General features: G+C 42.5%; 1 protein-coding gene across 1 annotated transcript in view; it reads left to right on the top strand.

Annotated features, from left to right (window-relative positions):
* The window catches only part of PARVA (parvin alpha), a 165,399-nt gene extending 147,784 nt beyond the window's left edge, over window positions 1-17,615 (top strand). The window contains exon 13 of the mRNA XM_040258351.1: window positions 15,568-17,615. Coding sequence (XP_040114285.1) covers window positions 15,568-15,644 — 77 coding nt within the window. The 3' untranslated portion in view covers window positions 15,645-17,615. The remainder of the gene's footprint in view (window positions 1-15,567) is intronic.
* Window positions 17,616-17,886: the final 271 nt, after the last annotated feature.

Here is a 17,886-nt window from a genome sequence, read left to right as displayed (position 1 = left end):
CTATAAGACCTTCTAGAACTAACAACCAAAAAAAAGACGTCTTTTTCATCAAACAGGACTGCAATGCAAAAGTAGGAAGTGAAGCCTGGAATAACAGGCAAGTTTGGCCTTGGAGTAGAAAATGAAGCAGGCCAAAGGCTAACAGAGGTTTGCCAAAAGAATGCACTGGTCATAGCAAACACCCTCTTCCAACAACACAAAAGATGACTCTGCACATGGACATCATCAGATGGTCAAGCCCAAATTCAGGTTGATGGTATTTTTTGCGGCCAAAGATGGAGAGACTCTATACAGTCAGCAAAAACAATAACAGGAGCTGACTATGGCTCAGATCATGAACTCCTTATTGCAAAATTCAGCCTTAATTGAAGAAAGTAGGGAAAACCACTAGGCCATTAAGATATGACCTAAATCAAATCCCTTTTATGATTATACAGTGGAAGTGACAAATAGATTCAAGGGTTGAGACCTGATAGAGTGCCTGAAGAACTATGGATGGAGATTCATAACATTATATAGGAGGCAGTGATCAAAACCATCCCCAAGAAAAGGAAATGCAACAAGGCAAAATGATTGTCTGAGGAGGCTTTACAAATAGCTGAGAAAAGAAGAGAAGCGAAAGGCAAAGGAGATAAGGAAAGATATACCCATCTGAATGCAGAATTCCAAAGAATAGCAAGGAGGGATAAGAAAGCCTTCTTAAGTGAACAATGTAAAGAAATGGAGGAGGAGAACAGAATCTGAAAAACTAGAGATTGCTTTAAGAAAATTAGAGGTATCAGGGGAACATTTCATGCAAAGGGGCATGATAAAGGACAGAAACAGTATGGACCTAACAGAAGCAGAAGAGATTAAGAAGTGGCAAGAATATATAGAAGAACTGTACAAAAAAAGCTGCTAATGACCCAGATAACCACAATGGTTTAATCACTCACCTAGAGCCAGATATCTTGGAGTGCAAAGTCAAGTGGGCCTTGGGAACCATTGGTACGAACAAAGATAGTGGAGGTAATGGAATTCCAGGTGAATTATTTCAAATCCTAAAAGATGATGCTGTTGAAGTGCTGCACTCAGTATACCAGCAAATTTGGAAAACTCAACAGTGGTCACAGGACTGGAAGAGGTCAGTTTTCATTCCAGTCTCAACAGCAATGGGAAAGAATGTTCAAACTACCACACAGTTGTACTTATTTCACATGCTAGCAAGGTAATGCCCCAAATTCTTCAAGCTAGGCTTCATAGTATATGGACTGAGAACTTCCACATGTACAAGATGGTTTTAGAAAAAGCAGAACAACCAGAGATCAAATTGCCAACATCTGTTGGATCACAGAAAAAGCAAGAAAATTACAGAAAAACATCTACTTCAGCTTCATTGACTACGCTAAAGCCTTTGACTATGTGGATCACAACAAACTGTGGAAAATTCTTAAAGAGATGGGAACCAGACCACCTTACCTACCTCCTGAGAAACCTGTATGCAGGTCAAGAAGCAACAGTTAGAACTGGACACGGAGCAACAGACTGGTTCCAAATCAGGAAAGGAGTACATCAAGGCTGTATATTGTCACCCTGCTTATTTAACTTATATGCAGAGTACATCATGAGAAACGCTGGGCTGGAAGAAACACAAGCTGGAATCAAGATTGCCGGTAGAAATATCAACAACTTCAGATATGCAGATGATACTACTTTAATGGCAGAAAGTGAAGAGGAACTAAAGAGCCTCTTAATGAAGTTAAAAGAGAAGAGTGAAAAAGCTGGCCTAAAACGCAACATTCAAAAAACTAAGATCATGGCATGCAGTCCTATCACTTCATGGCAAATAGATGGGGAAACAGTGGAAACAGTGACAGACTATTTTCTTAGGCTCCAAAATCACTGTGGAGAGTGACTGTAGCCACAAAGTTAAAAGACATTTGCTCCTTAGAAGAAAAGCAATGACAAACCTAGAAAGCATATTAAAAAGCAGAGACATCACTTTGCCAACAAAAGTCCATCTAATCAAAGCTATGGTTTTTCCAGTAGTTATGCACAGATGTGAGAGTTGGACCATAAAGAAGGCTGAGCACTGAAGAACTGATGCTTTCCAACTGTAGTGTTGAAGAAGACTCTTGAGAGTCCCCTGAACAAGGAGATCAAACCAGTCAGTCCTAAAGGAAATCAGTCCTGAATATTAATTGACACTCCAATACTTTGGCCACCTGATGTAAAGAGCAGATTCATTGGAAAAGACCCTGATTCTGGAAAAAAATTGAGGGCAAGAGGAGAAGGGGGTGATGAGATGGTTGGATGGCATCATTGACTCAATGGATATGAGTCTGATTTAATCTCCAGAAGATAGTGAAGGATAGGCAAGCCTGGCATGCTGCCATTCATGAAATCACAAAGAGTTGTCCACAACTAAGTGGCAGAACAATAGCAATATATATATTTATAACTGATTCACTAGAGACAATTATATGTAAACAAATTTGACAACCTAGAAGAAATGGACAAGTTTCTAGAAATATAAAGCCCACAAAAATTGAATCAAAAAGACAGTTTGAACTGACCTATCACTCGAGATGAAATTTCTGTTGTTGTTGTTTAGTTGCTAAGTCATGTCCTACTCTTTTGTGATGCCATGGACTATAGCCCACCAGGCTCCTATGTCCATGAGGTTTGCCAGGCAAGAATACAGGAGTGGGTTGCCATTTCCTTCTCTAGAATATCTTCCTGGCCTAGAGATTAAACCTGTGTCTTCCAAACTGGTAGGTGGATTCTTTACCACTGAGTCACCAGGGAAGTCCAGAGATGAAACAGAATCTGTCATTTTAAAACTCCGTACAAATAAAAGTCCAGGACCAGATGGCTTCACAGGCAATTCTACCAAACAAAGGAGAACTTACACCAATTCTTCTCAAACTCCTCCAAAACACTGAAGAGGGGGGAACATTCCCAAAGACATTGTCTGAAGCCACCATCACCCTGATACAATACCTGATAAAGATACTACCAAAAAAGAAAACCACAGGCTTTTATCTTTGATGAATATAGATGTAAAAATTCTCATCAGAACATTAGCAAACTGAATCCAACAGCACATGAAAAAGATCATAGACCACAACCAAGTGGATTCATCCCCAGTACACAAGGATGCTTCAGTGTATGCAAATCAGTCAATGTGATAAACCATGTATAAAAGAAAAGACAAAAACCACATGATCATCTCAACAGATGCCAAAGAAGCATATGATAATAGTCAACATCCATTCATTTTAAAAACTCTTACCAATGTGGGTATAGAGGGATCATATCTCAACATAATAAAAGCTATTCATGACACATCTATAGCCAATAGAATACTCAATAATGAAAAGCTAAAAGTCTTCCTGCTAAATCTGGAACAAGGACATACACTTTCACCTCTTTTAATCAACATAGTATTGGAAGTCCTACAACCACAGCAATCAGATGAGAAAAAGAAGTAAAAGTTATCCAAATGGGAAGGAAGAGGTAAAATTGTCATTACATGCAGATGTCATGATTCTCTATATATAGAAAACCCTAAAGACTACACACAAAAACTACTAGAACTGATAAATTCAACAAGGTAGCAGGATATTAGATTAATGTACAAAACTCATTTGCATTTATTTACACTAACAATGAAATATCAGAAAGGGAATGTAAAAAGCAGTACCAGACTTTCATAGTGGCCCAGTGGTTGGGAATCCACCTGCCAATGCAAAGGCTCGATCCCTAGTTCAGGGAGATTCCACATGCCATAGGGTAGCTGAGCCCATGTGCCACAACTACTGAGCCCATGTGAAACAGCTACTGAGCCCATGTGCCACAGCCACTGAGCCCATGTGCCACAGCTACTGAGCCCATGTGAAAGAGCTACTGAGGTCTGAGAGCCCTAGAGCCCATGCTGCACAACAAGGGAAGCCAGCACCCTAGGAAGCCCATGCACCGCAGCTAAATGGAGCCCCTGCTCGCCACGAGAAGAGAAAGCCTGCACACAGCAATGAAGATCCAGCACAGCCAGAAATAAATAGATAAATAAAATTTAAGATAAATATTCTAGAAGCAGCATTAAAAAAAAAAAAAAACATTCAAAGTTGAATTCCCAAAAAAGAAATCCTTAGAAATAAACCTTACAAAAGAAATGGAAGACTTATACACTGATGACTATAAAACATCAGTAAAGGAAATTGAAGATGATTCAGAGAAGTGGAAAGATATCCCATGCCCTTGGATTGGAAGAATTTATGTTGTTAAAATGGCCATACAAGCCAAGTGTGTGTGTCAGTTGCTCGGTCATGTCAGACTCTTTGCAACCCCATGGACTGTAGTCCACCAGGCTCCTCTGTCCATAGAATTCTCTAGGCAAGGATACTGGAGTGGGTTGCCATTTCCTTCTCCACACAACCCAAAGAAATCTCCAGATTGAAATATGTCATGAGTGACAGGATTGTATTAAAAGAACTAGAACAAATAATCCTAAAATGTATGTGAAATCATAAAAGATCCATGATTGCCAAAATAAAATTCTGAAGAAAAAGAACAAAGCCGAAGGCATAATCCTCCCAGACTTTTGGTTACTACAAAGTTTCAGTAATTGAAGACAGTGTGGTACCGGCACAGAAACGGCCAGATGGATCAATGGAACAGAACAGAGAGCCCAGAAATAAACCCAAACACCTCCAGTAACTTTATTGTTGATAAAGGAAGCGAGGATATACTATGGGAATTAAGACAGTCTCTTTAACAAATGGTGTTGGGAAAGTTGAAGGGCTGCATATAAGTCAGTGAAGTTAGAACACACCTTCTCACCATACACAAAAATAAACTCAAAATGGCTTAAAGACTTAAACATAAAACATGACACCATAAAATTCCTAGAGAGATCATAGGCAGAACATACTCTGACTTAATTCGTACCAGTGTTTTCGTAGGTCAGTCTCCCAAGGCAATAGAAATAAAAACAAAAATATACAAACGGGTCCTAACCAAACTTACAAGCTTCTGCATAGAAAAGGAAACCATTTTTTAAAAGACAATGTACAAAATAGGAGAAAATATTTGCAAGTGATGTGACTGACAAAGGTGCGTAATTTCCAAAATACACAGCAGCTCATACAGCTCAAGAACAACAAAAAAACAATGCAATCCAAATATGGGTAGAAGACCTAAATAGATCTTTCTCCATGGTCAAGACACATGGAAAGATGCTCAGTCTTGCTAATGACTAGAGAAATTCGAGTCAGAACTACAGTGAGGTACCACTTCACACCAGTCAGAATGGTCATCATTAAAAACTCCCTGGTGGCTCAGTCAGTGGTAAGGAATCCACCTGGTAATGCAGAAGACACATGTTCAATCCCTGATCTGGGAAGAGCCCATGTGCCACAGAGTGACTTAAGTCCATGCACCGCAACTAGTGAGCCTGTGCTCTAGAGCCCTGGATCTGCCACTGCTGAGCCCATGTGCTGCACCACTGAAGCTTGTGTGCCCTGCAACAAGAGGAGCCACCACAGTGAGGAGCCTGTGCACCCCGGCTAGAGAGTGGTCCCTGCTTGCCATGACTAGAGAAAAGCCCCTGCACAGCAACAAAGACCCACCACAGCCAAAAATAATGGATAAGTAAATAAAATTATTTTTTAAACTCCACAAATAACAAATGCTGGAGAAGATGTAGAGAAAAGGGAACTCTCCTGCACTTTGGTGGGAATGTAAGTTGGTACAGCCACTATGGGAAACAGTATGGAGGTTCCTCGGAGAACAAAAGACAGAATTACCATATGACCCAGCAGTCTCACTCCTCAGAATATTTCTGGACAAAACTATAAATCCAAAAAGATACATGCAGCCCTGTGTTCACAGCAGCACTCTTCATAATAGCCAAGACATGGAAATAACCTAAATGTCCACTGACAGATTGAATGAATAAAGAAGAATCCATACATATATTAATATACAATGGAGTACTACTCAGCCATACACAGGAATGAAATGATTCCCTTGGCAGCAACACAGGCACAACTAGAGATTATCATACCAAGTGAAGTCAGAAAAAAGAAAAATAAATACCATATGTAATCACTGATATATGGAATCTAAAATATGGCACAAATGAACATATCTACAAAACATAAACAGACTCCTAGAGAACAGACTTGTGGTTGCCAAGGTAGAGGGGGTTGGGGAAGAGATGAAGTGGGAGGTTCGAGTTAGCAGAGGTTAGATATTATATATGGAATGGATAAAGAACAAGGTCCTACTGTATAGCACAAAGAACTTATATCATCCTTCTCAACTGTTAAAAAACACTGAAGAGAGGAGAACATTCATAAATTCATTCTACAAGGTCATCATTACCCAGATACCAAAATCAGGCAAAGATACTACAAAAAATAAAAAATTACAGGCCAATATCTATGATAAATATAAGTAAAAATTCATGACAAAAAGATTACCCAAATTCAACAATATAAAAATCCCCAAATTAAATGGGATTTATCCCAGGAATGCAAGGATGGTTCAGTATCCCTAAATCAATGTGCTACATCACATTAAAAAAAGGAAGGATAAAAATCATATGATCATCTCAGTAGACACAAAAGGTGAAAGTGAAAGTGAAGTCACTCAGTCGTGTCCAACTCTTTGCGACCTGTGGACTGTAGCCCACCAAGCTCCTCCCTCAATGGGATTCTCCAGGCAAGAATACTGGAGTGGGTTGCCATTTCCTTCTCTAGGGGATCTTCCCAACCCAGGGATTGAACCCAGGTCTCCCACATTGCAGACAGACGCTTTAACCTCTGCACCACTATTTGACAAAATTCAACATCCATTCATGATAAAAAAAAATTCTCAAAGTTGGTATAGAAGGAACACATCTTGATACAATAAAGATGATTTAAGTTAAAGCCTTTTTAAGTGAACAATGCAAAGAAATGGAAGAAAACAATAGAACAGGAAAAACTAGAGATCTCTAAGAAAATTAGAGATAACAAGGGAACATTTCATGCAAAGATGGGCATGATAAAGGACAGAAACAGTAAGGACCTAACAGAAGCAGAAGAGTAAGAAGAGGTGGCAAAAATACACAGAACTGTACAGAAAAGGTCTTAATGGCCTGGATAACCACAATGGTGTGGTCACTCACCTACAGCCAGACATCCTGGAGTATGAAGTCAAGTGGGCCTTAGAAAGCATTACAATGAACAAAGCTAGTGGAGGTGATGGAATTCCAGTTGAACTATTTCAAATCCTAAAAGATGATGCTGTGAAAGTGCTGCACTCAATATACCAGCAAATTTGGAAAACTCAGCAGTGGCCACAGGATTGGAAGAGGTTGGTTTTCATTCCAATCCCAAAGAAAAGCAATGCCAAAGAATGTTCAAACTGCTGCACAATTATCCTCTCATTTCGCATGCTATGAAGGGAATGCTCAAAATCCTTCAAACTAGGCTTCAGCAGTACGTGACAGAGAACTTCCACATGTACAACATGGATTTAGAAAAGGCAAAGGAACCAGAGATCAAATTGCCAACATCTGCTGGATCATAGAAAAAGCAAGAGAATTCCAGAAAAACATCTACTTCTGCTTCATTTGAAAAGCCTTTGACTGTGTGGATCACAACAAACTGTGGAAACTTCAAGAGATGGGAATACCAGACCACATTACCTGCTTCCTGAGAAACCTGTATGCAAGTCAAAGAACCACAGTTAGAACCAGACATAGAACAATGGACTGGTTTCAGATTGGGAAAGGAGTATCTCAAGGCTATACACTGTCACCCTGCTTATTTAACTTACATGCAGAGTACATCATGAGAAATGCTGGGCTGGATGAATCACAAACTGGAATCAAGATTTCCAGGAGAAATATCAATAACCTCATATACACAAATGATACCCCCCTAATGACCAAAAGTGAAGAGGAACTAAAGAGCCTTTTGATGAAAATGAAAGAGGTGAGTGAAAAAGCTGGCCTAAAACTTAGCATTCAAAAAACTAAGATCATGACATCCATTCCCATCACATCATGGCAAATAGATGGGGAAACAATGGAAACAGTGATGGACTTTATTTTGGGGGGGCTCCAAAATCACTAGAGACAGTGACTGCAGCCAGGAAATTCATAGATGCTTGCTCCTTTTTATATGCTGTCTATGACAAACATAGACAGCATAGAAAAAGCAGAGACATCACTTTGCCAACAAAGGTTCATCTAGTCAAAAGTATAGTTTTTCCAGTAGTTCTGTATGCATGTGAGAGTTGGACCATACACAAAGCTGAATGCCAAAGAATTGATGTTTTTGAACTGTGGTGCTGGAGAAGACTGTTGAGAGTTCCCTGGACAACAAGGAGATCAAACCAGTCAATCCTAAAGGAAATCAACCCTGAATATTCATTGGAAGGATTGAAGCTGAAGCTCCAATACTTTGGCCACCTGATGAAAAGAGTGGATTCATTGGAAAAGACTTGATGCTGGGAAAGATTGAAGGCAGGAGAAGAAGGAATGACAGAGGATGAGATGGCTAGATGGCACCATCGACTCAATGGACATGAGTTTGAGCAAACTCTGGGAGTTAGTGAAGGATAAAGAAGCCTGGCATGCTGCAGTTCACGGGGTTGTAAAGAGTCATACACAACTGAGCAACTGAAAAACAACATGATAAACCCACAGTTAACTCCATACTCAACAGTGAAAAGCTAAAAAGCTTTTTCTCTAAAATCTGGAATAAGACAAGGATGCCCATTTTCATCACTTCACAGTGTTGGAAGTCCTAGCCATAGCAGTTAGAAAAGAGAAATAAAAAGTATCCAACTGGACAGGAAGAAAAACTACAAAGGTGACATCTACAAAGTCACCTTTGTAGATGACACGATACTATATTTTGAAAACCCTAAAGTCTCCACCAAAAAACTACTAGAACTAATAAATGAATTCAGTAAAGTTGTAGGAAGTGAAAGTTCTATAATTTGAAAACCGTGAAACACTAATGAAGGAAATTGAAGATGATACAAAGAAATGGAAAGATATTCCATGTTCATGGATTGGAAGAACTAATAGTTAAGATATCCATACCACTCAAAGCAATTATAGATTTAACATAATCTCTTCCAAAATACTGATGACATTTTTCACAGAACTAGAAAAAATAATCCTAAAATTTATATGTAACCACAAAACACCCCACATTGCCAAGGTAATCTTGAGAATAAAGAACAAAGCTGGGGGAATCATTTGCTATAACTTTACATTGCAAAGCTACAGTAATAAAAATGACATATACATCAGTGGAACAGAATAGAGAGCCCAGAAATAAACCCACAGACTTGTGCTCAGTTTATCTACAACAAAGGAGGCAAAAATGTACAATGGAGAAAAGACAGTCTCTTCAATAACTTGTACTGGGAAAACTGGACAGCTACATATAAAAGAAAGAAATTAGAACATTTGTTCATATTGTATACAGAAATAAACTCAAAGTGGATTAAAAACCTAAATTTAAAACCTGAAACCATGAAACTCCTACAGCAGAACACAGGCCAAATATTCTTTGATATTCTTTGACAAATTGTAGCAGATTTTCGTAATCTCTCTCCTAACAGGAAAGAAACAAAAGCAAAAATAAATAAATGGGACTTAAATTTAAAACTTGCACATCAAAAGAAACATTGACAAAACAAAACAAAAAAAAAAACAATCTACTGAATGGGAGAAAATATTTTCAAATTGTATTACCAGTAAGTGGTTACTAGAGGGTCCCCTGGCAGATCAGCTGGTAAAGAATCTGACTGCAATGCAGGAGACTGTCTGCAATGCAGGAGACCTGGGTTCAATCCCTGGGTTGCTAAGTTCCCCTGAAGAAAGAAATGGCAACCCACTCCAGTATTTTTGCCTGGAAAATCCCATGGACAGATGAGCCTGGCAGGCTACAGTCCATGGGGTTACAAAGTGTCAGACACAACTGAGTGACTAAACCACCATCCAAAATATATAAGTAGCTCATACAACTCAATAGCAAAAAGTCAAGCAACCTGATTAAAAGATGAGCAGAAGACCTGAACAGACATTTTTAAAAGAAGATATACAGATGGGAAACAAGCACATGAAAAGATGCTCAGCATCACTAATCTGAGAAATGCAAATCAGAATGACAGAGATAGCACCTCACACCTCTCACAATGGCTATCAGGAAAATATTTGCAAATAGTAAATGCTGGAGAGGATGAAAAGGGAACCCTTCTACACTGCTGGTAGGAATATAAGTTATTGAAGCCACTATGGAAATTAGTATATGTGCTGCTGAGGTAAGCATTTTATTTTGGGGGGCTCCAAAATCACTGAAGATGGTGACTGCAGCCATGAAATTAAAAGACGCTTGCTCCTTGGCAGAAAAGCTATGACCAACCTAGACAGCATGTTAAAAAGCAGAGACATTACTTTGCCAACAAAGGTCTGTCTAGTCAAAGCTATGGTTTTTCCAGTGGTCATGTATGAATGTGAATTGGACTGACTATAAAGAAAGCTGAGTGCTGAATAATTGATGTTTTTGAACTGTGGTGTTGGAGAAGACTCTTGAGAGTCCCTTGGACTGCAAGGAGATCCAACCAGTCAATCCTAAATGAAATCAGTCCTGAATATTCATTGGAAGGACTGATGCTGAAGCTGAAACTCCAATACTTGACCACCTGATGCGAAGAACTGACTCATTGGAAAAGACCTTGATGTTGGGAAAGATTGAAGGCAGGAGGAGAAGGGGACGACAGAGGATGAGATGGTTGGATGACATCACCGACTCAATGGACATGAGTTTGAGCAAGCTTCCAGGGTTGGTGATTGACAGGGAAGCCTGGCATGCTGCAGTCCATGGAGTTGCGAAGAGTTGGATATGACTGAGCAACTGAACTGATGAAAAATAGTATGGAGCTTCCTTAAAAACTAAAAGTTGAACCACAATCGGTTCAGTTCAGTTCAGTCGCTCAGTCGTGTCCAACTCTTTGCGACCCCATGAGTCACAGCACACCAGGCCTCCCTGTCCATCACCAACTCTCGGAGTTCACTCAGACTCACGTCTATCGAGTCAGTGATGCCATCCAGCCATCTCATCCTCTGTCGCCCCCTTCTCGTTCTGCCCCCAATCCCTCCCAGCATCAGAGTCTTTTCCAATGAGTCAACTCTTCGCATGAACTACAATATGATCTAGCAATTCCACTGCTGGGTATGTAACTAGAAAAGATGAAATCTCTAATTCAAAAAGATACATGCACCTGATGTTCACAGCAGCACTATTTACAATAGCCAAGACATGGAAGCAACCCAAGTGCTCATCAACAAATCAATGGAGTAAGAAATTGTGGTATATGTATAATATGGAATACTACTCAGCCATAAAGACAAATGAATACTGCCATTTTCAGCAACATAGACAAACCTGCAGAATATTATGCTTAGTGAAATAAGCTAGATACAGACAGACAAATACTATATGATCTCCCTTATATGTAGAATCTAAAAAAATAAATGAATGAATACAACAGAACAGAGACTCACAGATATGAGAACAAACTAGTGGTTACCAGGAGGGAAAGGGAAGGAGGGAGGAACAAGATAGTGGTAGGGGATTAACAGATACAAACTACTATGTATAAAATAAATAAGCAACAAGGATATACTCTACAGCACAGGAAGATATAGCCATTGTTTTTAGTGACTTTAAATGGAGTATATCTATGAAAATGTTGAATCACTGTGTTGTACACCTGAAACTAATGTAATATTATAAACCAACTTACTTCAATAAAAGAAGAAATAAAATTAATTAGGTTAAATGGGCATTTTGAAACCTTTTCCCATATTGGCCATTTTCTTTCTCAAGCAACCTTAGAACTCACCTATCTTTAAAAGAGGAAAACAAATCCTCTCATCTCCATCCGTGTCTGTCCTTCATCAGGCTCCCAAGTTCCTCCTTTGCACCCATGCCACTGCTCATTCTGCTGTGAACACTTTGCCTCCACCTACACGTGGCCATGCTCTCTCCCATGTCCCCTCTTTCCAGCTCTTACCTTCTTGGGAGCATATGGCTCTATTAGTCATCCCCTCTTTCTGAAATTTTTTTTCTTGGCTTCCAGGACTCTGGGCAATTATTCATTCATTTCAGTTCAGTTCAGTCGCTCAGTCATGTCCGACTCTTTGTGACCCCATGAACCACAGCACAACAGGCCTCCCTATCTATCACCATCTCCTGGAGTCCACGCAAACCCATGTCCATCAAGTCATTGATGCCATCCAACCATCTCATCCTCTGTCGTCCCTTTCTCCTCCTGCCCTCAATCTTTCCCAGCATCAGGGTCTTTTCAAATGAGTCAGCTCTTTGCATGAGGTGGCCAAAGTATTGGAGTTTCAGCTTCAGCATCAGTTCATTCATTTATCTCCCACTAATATGTCTGAGGTCTGTGCATGCCAGGTACCAGGCCAGGCACTGGAGCAAAACACGATCAATTCTCTGCAGTCACATTGCTCAGAGTCCAGGCAGAGACAGATTTCATCAAATAAGCACACAAATCATTGATTTAGAACTGGAGAGAGAGCTGTGAAGGAAGAGTGTGGGAGTTTTGAGAACATAAGACAGAGTGCCCTCACCAAGACCAGGTGTCAGAGACTTCACGAAGGAGGTAGTGCTTTGAGCTGAGGTCTACAAGAGAATCGGGAGTCAGCTACTTGGGAAGAACAATCTAGATGTTTAACAGTTTGTGCAGAGGCTGAGATAATGGAGGACAGCCTATTGGGAGGTTGTAAAAGAAAGCCAGTGTGGTCAGTGCAGAGTGAATGAGCAGAACATGGCATGACATGAGACTGGAGAGGTGGGCTGGAGTCAGCTTCTGCCCTGTGAAGCCTTGGATGAGGATTTTGGACTTTAAGTGACATGGCTGTATGACCATACAAGCTGTGAGCGGCACACCTCCTGTTAGTCACTCAGTCATGTCCGAGTCTTTGTGATCCTATGGACTATAGCCCCCCAGGCTCCTCTGTCCATAGCATATTGGAGTGGGAAGCCGTTCCCTATTCCAGGGGATCTTCCTGACCCAGGGATCGAACCCGGCTCTCTTGCATTATAGGCACATTCTTTACCGTCTCAGCCACCAGGGAAACCTCCTAGGAGCAGAGTTATGTTGTTATCTATGGTAACACTGTGCAAATGTGAATAATGTACTGTGGAGTGTGCATCTTGCACAACCATACCCAGAAACCAAGTAGTCTAACTGCAGTGAGTACAGTGGACAGGAGAGGGCAAGAGGCTTTGGGGAGCCCAGTTAGGAACCAGCTGCAGTAGCCCCAGTGTTACCCTACCTGCCCCTTCACACACTCCCTTGTTGAGCTCACCTTTGCCCCTGTCTGCCTCTCTAGCAGTTCCTCCTTAGGCTAACTCCCTAATCTTTGACTTGGGTGGAATTTAAGGAACACTCAACATCAAGCAGAAAGGGGAGGACAGGAATTAGCCCAGAGGACATGGGTCTGTATTTGGCAGAAAGTGATTCATCCTGAGCAGGGCGAGGTAGCAGGTCTCAGCTACGGGGCAGGATCCCAGTTAGAGGCTCAGATCTGTGCAGGAACCAACACGGAAGCAGAAAGGGGACTGCGCTCCAGGCCTGGTGGCTGGTCCCTGAGCCCCTGGTCTATCAGCAAGAGAGCTTGGAGCAGAGTCTGAGCCCAGCAGGGTGGAGCAGGATTGGTGGACACCTGAGATGAGGCCTGGGCAGGAGCAGGCAGGAGGGTTTCCAGGAGTTGAGCGAGCCCTAAGGAGATTCCCGAGCCCTGGGCCCTCGGCTATGGCCCAGTTGGTCTTAATCTTTGCGGTGCAGGGACCTGGGCACACCTGACCATGTCAGTAGCCACAACTGCCTGGGTTCCCAGGCTACGACCTGGAGCCACCGGAGCCCCCACCTCCCACTCTGCTGGTCCGGAATGAGCCCCATTCCTCTTCACCAGGCCACTGCAGGGGCCCTGACCTTGTCCCCAAACCCTTCTCTCACAGCAGCTCAGCCTCCTCTCTGCCACTTTTGAATCCTAGAGCATTTATTATTTTCTATTCTCTGACATCATTTACTTCATCTGACGTTCTGCACAGTTAGGGTTGTTTTTTTTTTCTAATAACTTTTACTGTGAAAAATATCACATAAACAGAGTAGCACATAAAAGTGTGGGTTAGTGAAATATTCCACGAGCCACCTGTAACTAGCACCCAGTTCAAGGGAAACAGCCACCCCAGCTCCTGAAACTTCCCTCCACTTGCCCTTTTTGGACTTAGGTAATCTTCAACGTCAACTCTCCCGCCTTGTGTAGTCATAGACAAGGTAAAGGCTTTTACCTTTTTCTTCTTTTAACTTTTCCTTATAATTACCATGGTTTGTAACTCTGTATGGGCTTCCCAGGTGGCTCAGTGGGTAAAGAACCCACCTGCAGTGCAGGAGATGCAAGGGACACGGGTATGATCGCCAGGTCAGAAAGATGCCCTGGAGGAGGGCATAGCAATACCTATTCTTGCCTGAACAATTCCATGGACAGACGAGCCTGGCAGACTACAGTCCATAGGGTTGCAAAGACTTGGACACAACTGAAGCGACAGAGACATAAGCATGCAGTCCTATAGTAGGCAAAGATTTCCTTTCTTTACCTTTCCTCTATGCTGGTTCTTCAGGGAAGGCTCTCCACCAGGGTCATGAATGCAGAGGGGCCAGAGCAGAGCCTCGTGGGGAGAAGGTGGAGAAGTCAGCGTCAGCAGAGGGTTAGTGAGGCAGCCAGAGAAAGTGACCAGTGAAGAGAACAGAGAGAAGGGACAGGGGAAGTGAGGGGAGAGGAAATGGTTGCATGAAAGCTCAGGACCCACAGTGGAATTCTGTTAATAGAGTCCAGCGCCCAGTCTCAAACCCGGCCACCTTGCTCTGTCCTTAATCTTTCAGATGACACCTATCTACCAAGTATCCCCTGCCAGGTGGGCTCCTATGCTTTCTAGGGGCCCACCCTCCCTTCTTAAAGGAGAGGTGGCTTAGTCCTAAGCCACCGCCTTGCCCTCCACTGTAGCCCCAGGCTGTCCCCTCCTTTCCATCACTCAAGCTGGTGCTGTGGTGCAGGATAAAGGCAGAGGGGCACCCAGACACAGGTGAGACCAAGGACAGAGTTGGGTCAGGGTCCTCGCACCTGAGATGCTGATTCCAGGGCAAAGGCTGCGTGCCCTGGGGCCTGCTGTCTTTCAGTGAGAGGTGCAACACCCACACCCCAGCACCTCTGCCCCTCACTGCCCCCTGCTCTGAAGTCTTGCTTCACAGCCCTCCCATCCTTCGACACCCACCTGGCCCTGGTCATCTTGTGGGGCTGCTCTTCTGTCCTAGCAGGACAGGGAGCTGGCTCTTCAGGAGCACACAGTGACGTCCTGTGGGAGAGAGGAGAGCACACCCCTCCCCGGGACCATGCTGGGCACCCATGGTGGGTGGCAGGAGGAAGGGGACGACCCATGCCAATTTGGGCACCACTGAAGCAATGTGTTTTTTGTTTTGTTTCCTATGCAGACATCGTCAACTGTGACCTGAAATCTACCCTGCGAGTGTTGTACAACCTCTTCACCAAGTACCGGAACGTGGAGTGAGGGTCAGACTGGACCGTCCCCAGAAGCACCTTATCCTGCTTATTCCTGTCTCTTGCTCTGTGCTCCCCTCCAAGTCTGGCTACTCTTTTCCCAGAGATAGTGGGAACTGAGATCAGGAAGGAAATGACCTCAGTGGGCTGACCTGACCTCCTAGGCTCTGAGGCTGACCCCACAATGGCTGTGAAGGTTGTCCCATCCTGGTACCAAGTCCAGATTTCCTTCTGTGTAATCTGGAACCAGCTTAGGCACAAGAGCCCATCCGCCCACCCTCAGAAGATGAAAACAAAGATAAGAGTTACCATTTAATGGGTGTAACCTATGGGCTGGGCACCACGCTAAGTGTTCTGACCTACTCCAACTCGTGCATACTCCTGACTCCCACTGAAGATGATGTTATCAGCCCCTTTTACAGATAAGGAAACTGAGGCCCAGAGAGGTAACGTGGCTTGCCAGAAGCTGCCATTTGTTTTGCTTCTTTGAAGACCATATTCGTTAATAAGGAGCCCATTATGTCACACTCTCTGTACCTTCTGCACTTGCGTTTGCGTGTGTGTATGCATGCATGTGCACCTGCGCCCTCCAAGATGGTGGGACCCCCTGATCTCAGCACCAGCCAGGCTAGGTCAGGACTCAGTGGTTCACACTGAAATTGGCAGATCAAATTTAGCCCAATTAATAGTGTGTGTGTGGCAGGAGCCGTATCCCTCAACTCCTTTGTACAAATGAAAATTACTCTTAATTCCTTCAGATTTGTAATAACCCCTTATTCTGGTTTCAGGGTGACATTTGGAAAGGATTCTGTTTGAAATTAATGGAGTGGCACATTTTGCAGCCTTTTTGCCTGATTGCATGTAATGGAAGTGCCCTCTATTTTCCTACAAAATAAGTCCTCGATTCATTATCGTTAGGCAAATGTACAATATACCCAGGCACCGCAGAGAGCTGGGCACAGGCCCATGCAAGCAGGGCTTGGGAAGTAGGGCTCTTCAACAGGGACTCTTGAGCTTTAAAGAAAGGAACTCCTTTTTGCCCTCTAATTGATCATTTAGACCATTTCTGGCGAAGTCTACCCACATGCAATTACTGGCTAATTCAGGCAAGCAAAAATGTAAGTTATTTAGACCCAATCTGAGTAGGTTTCCTTGCGTGGGTTACCCGCGGGCTTGTGGTTACATGGATCCCCTCTACATGAACCCAAGTTTGGAATACAGGGCTCAAGTTGTCTCAGCCTGCAGGGCCTGGGATAGGAAAGGGGCTGAACGGGGGTGACTGGGAGGACAAGAAGTGTGGGGCAAATGCTTGCACACTTAGCATACAGGGGGACGTCCTCAGACCGAGGGGTGTGGCTTGTGGCGTTTAACGTTTGTATTAAGCTGACCAAAGCCTTGGGATAGGTAATAACTTGCACTGATATGTCTTCATTGTAGAATTTTCTGAAGTATGCTAGGTGGACAGCAGCCTGTATCCCCACCTCTGGATGTCTGTGACTACTTTAGCACTACTTGAGGCCCAGTTGCACAAAGCCCCTCTCTGATTTGAGGAATTCATCATGATCTCTAACTACACCACCCAGAGGGAGGCCTTCCGTTGTGTCCAAACATTCCTTCCTGCTTTTCATCGATTCTTACTCTACAGTCTCGCTGCAGTCACTCAAAACCCATATAATTTCAATATACTACTTATTTCTGGAGAGATTTCACTCTAAGAAAGAAGTATTACTCAGCATTTAAGATACAAAGAAAATGTACTCTCTTGTGTCGATCTGTGTAAAAGAATACAATCCTTTTTTACATAATTAGCAAACTACTTCATTTGTCATTAAGAAACACTAAACACAGTACTATTTCTGTTTGCTCTTTTTAAAATTCCTGATAGTGATTCAGCATAAATAATTGCTTTGTCTCCTTGAGCAATAGTAAAGCAGATGAAATAAGAGAAATGAACTCATTTAAATGTGCTTTGCTATATGAATTTTGTCTCCATTTTGTGCTTTTTTCTTATATTCAAGCTGCAAATGACAGTGGACAAGTGACTTATTAAGAGCACTCCTCTTTATATTTTACATATGCACTATATGAAAACACATCAGAACACTTGGAAATTTTTTTAATAGCAGGTCCAATCTGTCAGAAAATGGTGTTTTGAGACCAAGGTCTTTACCTTACTCTGAAATTCCAGGGCTTGGGCCTGGTTTTATAACCCTGCCATCTCATGTTGGAACCTCGTGCCTAATACATGACTG

Source organism: Oryx dammah, unplaced genomic scaffold (genome assembly GCF_014754425.2).
Source record: "Oryx dammah isolate SB20612 unplaced genomic scaffold, SCBI_Odam_1.1 HiC_scaffold_17, whole genome shotgun sequence".
Taxonomy (NCBI): domain Eukaryota; kingdom Metazoa; phylum Chordata; class Mammalia; order Artiodactyla; family Bovidae; genus Oryx; species Oryx dammah.
Note: the sequence above shows the minus strand (reverse complement) of the source record. Positions and strands in the feature narration are given on the sequence as shown.